Source organism: Curcuma longa, chromosome 17 (assembly GCF_044706935.1).
Source record: "Curcuma longa cultivar G26 ecotype Majalengka, Jawa Barat chromosome 17, ITB_CL_G26_1.1, whole genome shotgun sequence".
NCBI classification, from domain to species: domain Eukaryota; kingdom Viridiplantae; phylum Streptophyta; class Magnoliopsida; order Zingiberales; family Zingiberaceae; genus Curcuma; species Curcuma longa.
In genome coordinates, this window is record NC_133877.1 from 10,066,965 (window position 1) to 10,081,255 (window position 14,291).

At 34.5% G+C, this 14,291-nt stretch overlaps 1 protein-coding gene across 1 annotated transcript; it reads left to right on the forward strand.

The window, feature by feature from the left end:
* Nucleotides 1-889: 889 nt before the first annotated feature.
* Nucleotides 890-13,144, forward strand: LOC141811453 (phosphatase IMPL1, chloroplastic). Its single transcript, XM_074699486.1, has 10 exons — nucleotides 890-1,148; nucleotides 7,115-7,182; nucleotides 7,861-7,994; nucleotides 9,891-9,979; nucleotides 10,270-10,327; nucleotides 10,417-10,469; nucleotides 11,501-11,599; nucleotides 11,677-11,790; nucleotides 12,460-12,561; nucleotides 12,811-13,144. The coding sequence occupies exons 1-10, from the start codon at nucleotides 909-911 to the stop codon at nucleotides 12,904-12,906; spliced, it is 1,053 nt and encodes a 350-aa protein (XP_074555587.1). The 5' UTR covers nucleotides 890-908; the 3' UTR covers nucleotides 12,907-13,144.
* Nucleotides 13,145-14,291: the final 1,147 nt, after the last annotated feature.

Below are 14,291 nucleotides of genomic sequence, written 5' to 3' on the forward strand. Positions count from 1 at the left end.
TTTGTGACCATTTACCTTTGTGGCTTCACTTGGACGAGTGGGAGATGTTGGCAGTTTCGGTAACTGCCCACCACCACCACCACGCTCGCCACGGAGTGCACGTTGTGCACTCCGTGGAGGATGCAGCCTCTCCCTATTAAAGGGAGAGGAAAGCCCTGAGAGGGAGGAAGATCATACCTGCGTGTGTGTGTGGTTGCGTCCAAGTCCAGAAGCCGGCGAGTGAAGAAGAGAGAAGGCTGCCGGGAGAAGAGGAAGAACACCAGATCGGAGGATTTGGTTTGTGGAAACCTGAGGAGCTTTCCGTCCTTCGTGATCGTTCCTCCGACGAGTCTACGTGACTAGATATCTCTTAATGATCTTTTGTGAGCCCATTTGTCTTTGTGACTTCACTTGAACGAGTTGGAGATGTAGACAGTTAATTGTAACTGCTCATTTTATGATGCACCTCACGGAGTGCATATTGTGCACTCCGTGGAGAATGTAGCCTCTCCCTATTAAAGGGAGAGGAAAGTACAATCAAGGCATACTGCGCTGTGCGTGAGAGAAGCGAGAGCAAACTCACAACGATGTGCGTACGTGCGTCCAATTGGCGATTGTTTGACACCTCTAATAATAAGACATTTTTAAAATTATTAAAATTTTGTAGGGGTTTTAAGAATTAGTAAATTAAGATTGTTTGACACCTCTAATAATAAGACATTTTTAAAATTATTAAAATTTTGTAGAGGTTTTAAGAATTAGTAAATTAAGAAAGGGTACATCTGCAATTGTTCCCATTTGTGATTTTCCCCCTGATTTTTCCTTAATTTGGTCCGTCGATTTCCATCCCGCCACGGCATTTCTTCTTTTTCTTCTTTAACCACTGCTCCCCCCCCCCCAAACATCCTCTCTCTCTCTCTGTGGAAGCGATGGGTCGAGCTCTCCTCTCCTCTTCCGTCTTCTCGCCGAGGCTGAGGATTCCGGCGATACGCAAATCTTTCTCGCCCAATTCGACTACCAAGCACGCGCTGGGATACCGCACCCGCGCGGCTCTCTCCGTATCCCCTACTGAGAGACGATTCCCTAAAATTTCGGCGGAATCAACAGGCTCGATCCCCCCGGCTGAGCTGCTCCAGGTCGTCGAGGCCGCTGCGCAAGCCGGCGCCGAGGTTCTCATTAAATTTGATTTGCTATCTTTAGTTAATCTAAGTGCAAGTTTTTTTCTCTTTCCTTTCTCCTGTTTAGAGTTGGAGTTTCTCAATCATGATCATCTTTGTACGCTGTGAGTTACATTATTTGTAACTGGAGCTGCGTACATGGGTTAGATAAGTAACAGTTACGTCAACTGTCTAAGTTAGGGTTTTTTTTTCAATGTGGATTTTTTTATGACCTTTTCGTCTATGTTTAGCAAATCTATTTTTGTTTTCCAAGTTAGATTCATTTTGCATTTCATGTTCTATTGTCTTGTCTCTGCTGGTCTTCTTTAGAATGTGAGATGATAAAAGCAATTTCTAGCAAAACTGCAGCTGTAAATCTGTGGACATGCTTGACTTCCATGAAAATACTTGAATTTCATAAATGGTTAGGAGAGCCCTAACATCACTAAATTTCAAGGGAAAATTATATCTTGCCCCGTGATGTTTGCTGAACTTTTTCATTTTACCCCTTAAGAGTTTTGAAAATAGCATGTTACCTCTAGAGATTATTTAAGCACATTAGATCATGTCTAGTCTTAATTTTGTCTAGTTAGATGATAGTGGACATCAATTTCTCAATTATGTGAACAAGGGAGGGTATATGAGGGTGGTTTTGTCGATATTATTATCCTTGGTCAATCATGGCAGTTCTAAGGACCATTGTGCTTCCTCCTCTATGGATGTATTGATGAGCTAGTTGAACAACCTCCTAAAGATGGTGAACCTCTAAGTTGTTGCGCCCTTTGCCTCCTATTGTGCTATCACCGCTATCAAAGAGGGTGAATGGCTAACTCCTTCAACACTAAAGGCAATAATATTGACAAAAAATACTATTATATATATTTTCATGTGTTGTTCAGGTGGTTGAGAAATTAGCATAGACTGCATTTGACAAACAAAATTAAGGCATGTAGGTGTCTTGGTATGCTATTATAATCTAAGGTGGTAAAATATTATTTTTGAAGGGGAAAATTGAAATGTTCAACAAACTCTAAATTTTCTCAAATTTCAAATACTCCTTGTCCATTGTTTACAACCATATTTTAGATACAAGAACAAACCTACTTGGAAATGTTTGCAGATTTGCATGCTTGCTCTACTTGCACTTGGAGTATCATCTATTTGTTAATTGAAGAGTTATTAAAGACATCCATTATGCGAGATACCCAATGAAAAGTTGCACTAACTATTTTGTCAATGAAAAGCAAACTACTCTCCACTCAAAGCTAATAAGCTTCAATCTATTTGTAAGCATTCTTATATTTTATGATGCACAAAAAACTTTGAAGTTTTGATGCAAATTACAAACATCTATCACTGACAAAAGCACACAAGTTTGTATATGCATCACCTTTAGTCTAGTAAGATTGCCAATTGAGGTATGCGGTCCATGCTCATGTTGTGTAGTGTGTACTCAAAAGCACACAAGTTTATTCTTGTATCATTGATTCCCATGCCATTGTTGACAAAGCATGTGATCCCTGCATATGCAGCATGGTTGAAACTTATCGTTTTGATAGACTACCATAACTCGACAATACTCGCAAGATACAATGTCTCTTGTCATTATTTCAATCATGTTAATGAGCAGGTCAAAATGAATAGAGATAATTGTTTTTTTTTGTGTGTGTGTAATTTGGGTGCACAAATGATAATGTCAAAACTATACCATTTCAAATGGAACACTGTCCAAACCTAAGTTCATATCTTATCTTCTTCGGGTTTTTTTCTTCATCTCCTTTCTCCTTCCATCTACAGTTAGCCACTAGCACCATAGGTCGGAATGTTGGTAGAATACCAAAATATTGTTCTAGTCAAAGATTGAAACTCTAACACGGCTTGAGATTTTCAATCTTAATTGGTACCTTCACCAAACCTCTCAATGAGACTCGTATTTCTCTTTTTGTTGAGCATGATTAGTATTTATACACCAAGTTGAGGGAGAGCATTAGAATAAACGCTCTCGTCTTCCTTATTTGGCTATTATTTAATATGTTGGGGATTATATATGGTATAGCTATTTTGTTTCTATTTAATTTTATTGTTCTTTTTCCTCTCAATTTGGCTTGCAAAAATGGTGGTTAAAATTTAAAGCTTTTTTTTGCACAAAAAATAATTTGGGTGAACAGAAGTTCACCTATATAGATTAGTGTTAAAAAACTTACAGTGAAAAAGAACATGAGTGACTGATTGAATTTACTGAGTCAAACAAAACAGGAGAGCAAACATCTCTCGTAAATACCTAACAAAGCCAATCTGACTATCTGGCAGTTAACAACTAATGGATAACTCCTAACTAAGCCCACTGAGATAACTAGAGAAAAATAACTGTTATCAGCTGGAAGATCATTCAATTGTCTGAGACTTAAAGAGCCATGACACAATAATCATACTGCAATTTCCATCCAATCCAATAATAGTATGTTCAGAACAGAAAACCTGCAACTCTGAAAATACAGCTGAATATCTTTCATGTAGGATATAACTTGTATTTGTAATTCACCTGCCTGTTCTGATAATCATCTGTCGTGAGACTTGTGACTACTAGTTAACCATGATCGTCAATAATAATTTTAAATCCTTTTAGAAGAATTCTGAATTCAGTTTGCTCTTTTGAGGGGACTTTATAAATTAGTCATTTAGTATCCCTCTCCTAAGACGAAACATGCTGTTGGAATCATCCTTGCTGTCGAAGATGATTCCCTTCCACCCTCCGAACCTTCCAGATTAATCCTTGGCATAAAGTGTTCGTTAACTTACTTTGGCACTGATTTCTGCCCATTTTTCCACCTTCAAAAAATCTGAAAATTAACCTATCAAGTTCAATTTTGGTAAGCGAGCTGATACGAAGCCGCCCTAATCTGGGCTCTGTTACAAGCATCGAATCTATGATCTCTGTTTTCAATCTCCCTTTGACAAAGAACGCAGGCTTGATCTTCAATGATGATATCCTTTCTCTTATCTTGGTGTGATTTCTGCCCATTTTCCCAACTTAAAAAAAAAAAACTGGAAAGTAACTTATCAAGTTGAATTGCAGTAAGTGAGCAGATACGAAGCCAACTAATCTGAGCTCTGTTACAAGCATATAATAAATGATCTCTGTTTTCACTCTCCCTTTGACAACGAACACTAGTTCAACGATGATTCCCTGGTGTGAACTCTGTTAAGCAACACCAACCATGTTCAAAGCAGATTGTGTAATCACACTGCTACTGTTACATTGTAATATTTGATATGCTGAATGCACCAGAATGATTTAATTTTGTTCCATCTCCAAACAATAACATCTTCATGTTTGCTAGAATTCAAACACATTGGCATATTGGTAGCTATAATATTTGTTAGTTCCAGAAACAGATTAATAGCTATATTTCCAGGAGGATTTAAACCACAATCCCAGCAAATAAATTCAATCTGGTTCACTCAGATCTTTGTTCAAGCTCCTTTCAAACATCTGTGGCAGCTCTTCTTCAGGAATAGAATCTGCAATCTATCTTTCCAAAAACTAGTTTTTAGCAATTAGCATTGCCAAGCTCGTATCGATTTAGGTTTAAAGAAATCCTGCGCTTGTAAGAAACTCTTCCATAAGTAAATCAATTTCTGTTTGGCACTGCCTCAGCCCAGTGCAGATTTTTCAGACAACACACAGTGAAAATCTCCACGCATGAAATGGAAATATTGTGGAAATCAAGATTGATGACACCTAGTCCTCCAACTTCTTAGAGCTGGTTACCCAATCCCATCTGACTAAATTGGAGACTTTATCAGTATCCAAAGAAGCTCATAGGAATTTTCTTCTAATTTGTCAATCTCTTTAATCACTCATTTAGGAAGGATGAAAATGCTTGTTATAGTGCCATATGACCGAGTATATTACTAATTAAAATGAATCTTCTGCCAATAGATAAGAATATATGTTTCCATGCTTTAAGCTTAACTGAAACTTTCTGAATTCAGTTCTGCTGGTAACTCTTGCTCAGTTTTCTGATTCCATGTTGAAATCTCAAGCATATGTTGTGCTCCTGAGCTCCAAAAGTCTCTATCAATGCTTTCCCCTATCTTTTCCTTTGCCTATATAAGTGACCATCGATTTATCATGGTTAATTTGGAGGCCACTAAAAAAGTGTAAAGAGCCAAACTAATCTTGGTGTACAACAGCTCTTTCTCATCAGCTCTGAAAAAGATTAGTGTCATTTGCATATTGAATAAGCATGGGGTTTTTGAGAAATTGACTTACCAATTGATACATCTTGGACAAGACCAGTAGCTGAGGCTAAAGATAAAGACTCGTGCAATGCCTCAGTCAATAAGATGAATAAAAGAGATGATAATGGTTTACCCTAGCGAAGTACTCTCCTATTTATAAACCATGTACCAGCTTTCCCATTTATTACAGCAGTATGGCCAGTTGTATGATCATTTCTATCCAGTAAACTCATCTTGGTGGAAAACTTTACAGCTTCATAACTAGCAACAAACTATCTCAGCAAATCATATCAAAAGGCTTTCTCAAATTCAACTTTTTATCATAACTACCTCTCCATCATGTTTGCTAGCCCTTGGTAACAGTTAGCAAGTGATCCTTAAAAGGCGAATTGAAGAGGTGACACTAGGTGTGCCATGAATCTTTGTAATCTAATTGCCTGGACTTTTGAATGACCTTAACGATACAATTCCCCAAGGCTCTTTAGGTTCTTCTTTCTAGGGTATGAGGACCAAATCAGCATAGTTGAGTTGCTGGATCTACAGGTTCCGTTCATAAAACTGATTGAACAATTCAACAATATCAGCTTAAATTTGCCCCAAGCTGCTCCGATGAATTCATTATTATGCCATCAGGACCTGGTGTTTTAAGTTTAGATATTGCTTTCACTGTGTACCCAATTTCTTCCAATGTGAATAGCTCAGACGGAGATTGCAAGGAACTATTTAGCTCAGACGGAGATTGCAAGGAACTATTTTCAGCATAGTAGTTTCCAGGTTTATTGGCAATTTTGACAGAATCCTTGACTCCAAGTAATGATTTGAAATAGCATGTAAATTCCTTCTGAATATCTGCACAAGTTGTCAGATTTTACCAGCAATGGTAACAACTGATCTGTTGCTTCTTCTTGCAATATGATGGAAGAAAGAGTTTTTATCCCCCTCTCTAATTCACCTAGTCTCTGCTCTTTGCTTCTTCTTCTTCACAAGGATGAGGAACCCACAAATCATCATTAGCCATCTGGTATCTGTTAAACTTTTCTATGCTATTGTTTTATTTGTTTCCTTCTACATTCTTCTGGGATTCTGTTTTTTCTATTCTATAGTGTTGGATTTTGCAAATCTCAATCATGTCATCCAAATTACAAATCACTAACTTATCACTATTTCTGGATTCTGATAACATATATTCTTACTTTACAATTGGTTGTCTTTGTTTTTACTCTATCTATGCTACCCATACAAGCTAGATGTGGTTCGCTTTTCATATGTTAAATTAAGTTGATGGTCATTTATTAGAAAGAGATCAAAGCCTAGTTTTGACTATGTTATATTGATTATATCTTAATATCCTTAAGATTTGTATAAGATATTGGATATTGTTTTATTTGTTTCCTTCTACATTCTTCTGGGATTCTGTTTTTCGTATTCTATAGTGTTGGATTTTGCAAATCTCAATCATGGCATCCAAATTACAAATCACTAACTTATCGCTGTTTTTGGATTCTGAAAACATATATTCTTACTTTACAAATGGTTGTCTTTGTTTGTACTCTATCTATGCTACCCTTATAAGCTAGACTTGGTTTGCTTTTCATATGCTAAATTAAGTTGATAGTCATTTATTAGAAAGAGATCAAAACCTAGTTTTGACTATGTTATATTGCACAATTATGGTTTAACTCCTTTGTGCAATATTTCATTACTAATGTTTTCTGCTTTAAATTTTTTTGAAGGTTGTGTTGGAAGCTGTCAATAAGCCTCGCAACATTAGTTACAAAGGAATTACAGACTTAGTTACAGAGTAAGAGTAATTAGTTATACACTTTTGGCTGCTGCTCAATGATGTATGATTTTATAAAGGGGGACTGATTGTTTCTTTATTTTTTCACACTTTTGTGCCAAAATGCAAAGATACCATTGAAATATGCTAGCAATTTCACATTTTGTAGGTTGAAAATCTTAAGAGGAACAATTTTGATTTTGATGTGATATTTATGTTGTTTTTAACTTGATTAGAGCTGAGGGTGTACAGGGTAGAAGGATAGGAAAAAAAACTCCATTTGATGTAACGAGAGATCTGAAGATTACCAACGATATACCCTTACATAAATTTAGGTAATGTCTTAAATAGAGTTTGCCAACTCTCCCTTGTCTTTTTAATACCAACCTTCCCTTTTATGTTTTAACCTTCACTCTTTACTCTTGAACATGTAAGGACTACTTGGGGGGCAATTTTCTTGAAGAAAAATCTGCAATTACACTTTTTTTTTGTAATGCATTAGTGTCATTAGTATTTATTTTTTGTAATATAGACAAGGCAAGCTTAGTTATATTATCACAAATGTATTTGTTGTATGAGCTTTTCGAAATTGTTCATGGAAATCCGCATGATTTATTATTGGTATAGCACAGAATTATCCTAGTTTTGTTCCTCGAAAGCTCATGCATATCTCATTCATGCTTGTCCAATTTCCTGCAGCACTGATAAACAGAGTGAATCAGTAATCCTTGAAGTGGTGAAAAAGAATTTTAAGGATCATCTTATTCTTGGTGAAGAAGGTGGCATTATTGGAGACTCTTTGTCAGAGTACCTTTGGTGCATTGATCCCTTAGGTTGGTTTTCTAGGAATTGTTCTTTCCAAACAGTTCTTGAATTATATATCAGAGATCAGTTTAGATTTTAATCTCAATAGTATTTAACAGTTTGCACTAATTTATGTTCTATACAAGCTTTCACTGTGTGAAATATACAACTTTAATTTATACACAATAATAAAAACTCCTTATAGTTTTTATTTTCTAAAATCAAGCAACTATTTGATTATGTGAGATATACAATTTCTTTCATTTATACAAAACAATACTGACTTCATGTAGTTTTTATTTTCTAAAATCAAAGTACTTTTTGGTTTGACTGTTGCTAGTTACATAACTTTGTATGCATATCAATCGTGATATAGAGGAATAAAATCTATATAGGTGACATCAAATAGTTGGGACAAACACAACATGATGATAATGATGATGAGATACAATGAAAAAGCTATATGCGGTCAGTGATACAACTTCGCATGTCATATAAATGAAACAGCCAAGATCTGCAAATTTCTTATAGTATGGAAAATGAAAAAACCAGATTAATAAATTAAGACGGCGATATTTAAACAAGAAATTCTTGTTATGGCAAATAACACATAAAATTTGAGCCATATCAAAGTTTGAGTTTATAATCCGAACGATATGGTTTCGATATCGTATCGTACCGATACAGTTTCAGTATCGTATCTTACCAATACGGTTTCGATATTTTTTTAAATATAAAATATATTAATTAAAAAATATTATTATAATATTTGATTATTATAAATACTTACTATTAGGTTAAACTAATATTTAAAAGATTAGAATTGAGTAAAAATTAATTTAGAATTAACTAAAGTCTAAACATAATGATTAGTATCAAGTATGTTTAAATTTAATTTAATTTAATTTAGGAGGTAATTTTTTCCTATGTATTTAAGGAGAAAAGGAATAAAAAAATTAAAAAGGAATTTTTTTCATGTATTTAAAGATAAAAGAAATAAAAAAAGAAATTAAAATATGGGGAAGAAGAAGAAAGAATTAATAGGGGAAACAATTAATCATTAAAAAATATATAAAAAATTAATCGTTAAAAAAAATTTTAAAAAGTGCCTAAAAAGAATTAATGGTTAAAGAAAATAAAATTAAATTGAAAAAAAACTGCAGCCTCTCGCAAGGCATCCACAGGGCTTGCGCGAGGCCTCCCACAAGGCCGCAAGGCAACGGGACCTCCATAGGGCTCGCGTGAGGCCTCTGCGCGGCCACAAGGTCTCACGCTAGGTGTGCTGGTGTCACCGTTGTGTCGGTCGGTGTAACAAGATGTTTCGCTCGTGCCACTCGGTACGACACAAGATTTTAAACCATCGTTACAATTACCAAGTTATTTTCGTATTAATTCATAAAAGATCACCATGTTTATTGTGGCACCATGCTCACAGATCTCATTCCTATATTGGGAGATTTGTATTGGTCAAGAATAGTTTCTAAGTGTGAGCTGTGCTATTTGAGTGCATGCTATGTGGTAGACATAGGTATACTTTTTAGTTTACGTTTTTAAAACAAAAAGAAGTATGGATAATATATATGGTAGCAATAATATTAATAGATCTAACAAATCATGACTTTGGTCAAATTGCTAAACTTGACTATTTTAGTTAATTTCAGGTCAAATTGCATATCATGTGTACCTATTACCAACTAAATTGCTTAAAACCTTGTTGACTTGGTGACATCTAGAGTTGATTGGGTCAGTTTTTTAACCATAATAACTAGGTAAGGGATAAATTTTATATAACTACTGGACTGGTATGAGAAACAGAGTGTTTCAGATTTCTGCCTTCTAACTGTCTCGATATTATGCCATTTCTTCCTTATCGATTTAACTCTTCAAGTTGGATTTGTATTGAGATGTTTGTACCTGATATGTAGATGGCACTACAAACTTTGCTCATGGATATCCAAGCTTTGCTGTATCAGTTGGGGTACTGTTCCGTGGAAAGCCAGCTGCTGCATCTGTGGTACTTGTTTTACTTGCATTAAAACATATTATTATCTGAAAAAGTTTTCTGGGTGGCAATGGATTGATGTTCAAACAACTGTTCTAAGACTAGTAGTAGCTCCTCAACAAGTTCTGATGAGATGGAAGTCAATATCTTGCATAATTATGATCAGGCATCTTGCCTAAATGACATACATAGTACCTATGTTTCTTTCTACTTTCATTAGTTTCCTGCATTTCCATCAAAATGATGGCATTGCGACATTCTTATTTCCTTTCTATCTAATAGAACTTTTTTAATTTTCTTAGGTTGAGTTTGTTGGTGGGCCAATGTGTTGGAACACTCGCATATTTTCTGCAACTTCAGGTAACAATCTAAAAATGAATAGCAAGGATGCTTATCTTTCAAGATAGTTTGGATTATTTAGGAAAAAAAATATTTTTTTTCTTTAAAAGGTGGTGGAGCCTTCTGTAATGGACAAAAGATTCATGCTAGTCAGACTGATCAGGTAAATGGTCCTCTTCATACATTACTCCCTTTTGCTATAGCTGTTGGATTTCTACAACCAGAGTTGTTTATAGTCCTTGAAATTCATTGTCTAGAAGATGTAGTTCAAAATATTTTTAGCATTTCTAACCAGTTCGATTTTTTCTTCCATTTCTGCTATCCACTGCCTTGACAGTACCTGGATATGATCTTCCATAAAAGGATATACGTGCTGCCCTATCTGACACTGAAGGCCACCATGCCAATGCATGATTTTTATGATTTAATAGGGGAAAGAAAAATTAAGAAAAAAATTAGAACCAGAACTAAGATAAGGAGAAGGGTAACCTTGAGAAAAGAAAGCCTAACAGGAAAGGATGGAAGAAATGAGAGGGTGTGTCCTCTTGATTTGCTTCAATGAAATTGTTGATCCTGGATTTTCCCTGCCTTCTGTTCCATCCATATTCTTCACTTGGAGGTTCCTATTCGTTACCCAGTAGCAGTCTACTCCTGAATCAACTAGGAGAGCACCCAAGAGGAAGCAACAGAAAAAATCATTTATTGTGACTTCAGGATCCAGATTAGGTAAATGGGTCATTTTCCCATTCTAAGACATGTAGGCCCACCTATATCAAAATCATCTAAGATATAAATAGACTTTTATAAGGTCATACTGGTTGCTGCTGTTTTAGGCACTGTTAATTTTGTTTGTTTTGCTTTTTTGCTGTACCCGTAAAGCATACTTAGAAACCTAATCCCCATAATTATACCTAAGTTCAAGATTCAATTTTAATTTGCTAATCTATGTTGCCTGTTGGATAAACTATTAAATTTTGATTCTTGATAAAATTTCAGGAATTGATTAGTTTTTAGTTATGATATGTATAGTTAAACACTCTATTTTTTGCTAATGCTTAGTGGATATAGTATATAACATAACAAAAACCACAAATTATGAAGGAGAGGGTAATTTTGTGCCTGAATGTCTAAAGAAGATAGACATGCTATCTTTTCAACTCTTATCTTCAGCTGACATTTATTTTTGTTCTCTAGGTGGAGCGTTCTCTCCTGGTAACAGGATTTGGGTATGAGCATGAGGATCCCTGGGCAACCAACATGAACTTATTCAAAGAGTTTACTGATGTTAGCAGGGTGTGTTTTCATTTAATTATATCCTCCAAGTTATGTTTTATTTGATTTACCATCATTGTTGCACTTATAATGTATAGGGTGTAAGGAGACTAGGTGCTGCTTCTGTTGACATGTGCCATGTTGCCCTCGGCATTGTGGAAGCCTATTGGGAATATCGTCTCAAGCCATGGGACATGGCCGCTGGTGTCCTGGTAATCTTGTTTGTCTAAGTGATGCATTAACTATGCAAATTAAGGGCAATGCAAATATCTTTCACTTTTTACATTATTTGCATCATATTTTACCACAATCCAGATATTCAATTAATGGAATTATGGTTTAGGATGGTCTAGGATGGTCTCGACAATTAGCACTAGGGAAAATTGTCAGCTTCCTACATGATATTTCTCAAGGTTTTCAAGCATTTACAGGAGTGGGTTCATGAGTATCTTGAATTCCATCGAGTTGATATTATCTTTCCTATACTGTATAATATGTTCCCTACAGAACTATTGTTGAATCACCAAATAGTTGGGACTATGACTTATTTTATGTCCAGGCAGGTCCAAAATGTCTTTCCGGATAATGACTTGTGCCCTTATCTTTTGTATTTTATTCCTTTCTTTTTCTTAATTTCTAATCTCCTTCACGAAAACACTCTTGTTGTATGTGATTGGTTTAAATGCAATATATTTTATATTTCATATATTTTGGGCAGGCCATTTCTCTCCTTTCCACTAAAAAATATATTGACTAGGAATCCGCTTAACTTAGAGGTTACATTGAACTGGCCACTTTGTCCTGTCTAATTTGATTTATGATGCAAACTTTTTAGCTTGTTAACATCCTCTTATGTATTCGCTTAGAAGATTCTACTGCAGATGGTTGAAGAAGCTGGAGGAGCGGTCACACGAATGGATGGAGGAAAGTTCACAGTCTTTGATCGTTCGGTGCTGGTATCCAATGGTGTTGTTCACGAACAGGTTCATTCTACCTAATTCATCCTCATCCATTTCTGCGAATTTCTTACTGAAACGCTGTGTTTCACTGTACTTGTGTTGGATATAATGGGGAAGTTTATCTGCTTGTGTTCAAGAACAATACTTGCAGTTAGGATCTTCACAAGTTTCGTTTTCCATCTGCGTAGATTTTGCTTTAGTTTTTCTTTCATTTCCGAGTAAAAAAATTGATGGTAGTTCACTTGCTCACTGAACTGAATGCTTTAACTGCAGCTCCTGGAGAGGATTGGCCCTGCGACCGAAGAGCTAAAGAAGAAAGGCATCGATTTCTCGCTGTGGTTTAAACCAGAAAACTACATTACTGACTGAACTGTTGCAGTTAAAGCAAAATTTTCTTTCATCACAGATCAAAAGTTGGCCATTTCACCAATTTCTCCCGCAAAGGTATTTGATTGGTTTTGATCGGTAAGAAATGGAAGTACTTACATACTATTGCAATAAGCTCCTTCAATATATCTTACATTTGTGTAGTAAAAAAAACTATCTTAGATTATTTTTTTTGTTTGAATATATTCTCTTGTTAAAAAATTGAGGGATTTTATGTTTCTATGCTCGCTCACAACAAATAATTCATTTGCATATTTCATAGATTCATGTGCTTTGTGTATCCTCAAGTTAAAGTGGGAAAAATAAGACCTGTAACAAATTGTAATATATCAGAGATTCATTAGACCCGAACCTGAACTTATTCAATAATATTTTAGTAATATTAATGAAGTGATTCAATAGTAATTAACTTATTCTATTTTTCTATTTAAGTTAATTTTTTTGCTTTGAATTTTGATGTGAGATTATTCAATTTTTTTATTTAAATTCTTTTTTTAAATTTATTTATGTTGAATTTTTTGATGTGGGATTATTTTATTTTTTATTAAAATTAATTTTACAATTTATTTATCTTAAATTATTTTATTTAAAATTATTCTACTTTTAACTTATTAAATTTATTAATCTTATTTAACTCTCTTAATTACTCAATGATTTTATTTTATTCATTTAATATTAAATTTATAAAAATTATCCATAACTTGTATGATAAAAATTATTTAATTTGGATAATAATTTGTATGAAAAAGAAATATAATTTATTTAATAATAAAATTATATATATAATAAAAATTATAATTGAATATATAAAATTAATTAAAAGATATAATTTATACTATATATATATATATACCTAGATTACTTGTAACTAGGTCAACAAATCAATTTCGATCGTTGATTTTTTTATAAATGTATAATTTTTAAAAAAAATCATAATATTCTTGAATAGTGAATCGTACACATATTGGATGGTTAAAGTTAAGAGTTGGCATTCTTAAGAACCGTGTATTTTCAAGCTAAATTAAAAAAAATAAGAGTTGAAACCCCTCAAGAACAATCAAACTATCACAAGAATTAATTAGCTGAGGCGTTCGTCATCTTGTTTTTTCTAAATTTATTTGGTGTATAGAATATAAAGCTATAATGTACATCTAAGAATTAATTAACTCATAAGAGAGAGAGAGAGAGAGAGAGAGAGGTAGATACAAAAGTTATCAAAAACAATCAAACTATCACAAGAGATGACGACTCATGGAGGGAGCAGCATGGTTGAGGCACTCAACTTTTGACAAAGGCGAGACAGACATTTGATGTTGTCTTTTATGGATGACTAGAAATTGCCTACTTTTTTATATCGGGCAGCTAGA

Coding starts and splice junctions, on each gene's coding strand:
- LOC141811453 (XM_074699486.1), top strand. CDS start 909: ATGGGTCGAGCTCTCCTCTCCTCTTCCGTCTTCTCGCCGAGGCTGAGG. Junction 7,995..9,890: donor TTGGTGCATTGATCCCTTAG/GTTGGTTTTCTA, acceptor CCTGATATGTAG/ATGGCACTACAAACTTTGCT. Junction 11,791..12,459: donor ACATGGCCGCTGGTGTCCTG/GTAATCTTGTTT, acceptor ATTCTACTGCAG/ATGGTTGAAGAAGCTGGAGG.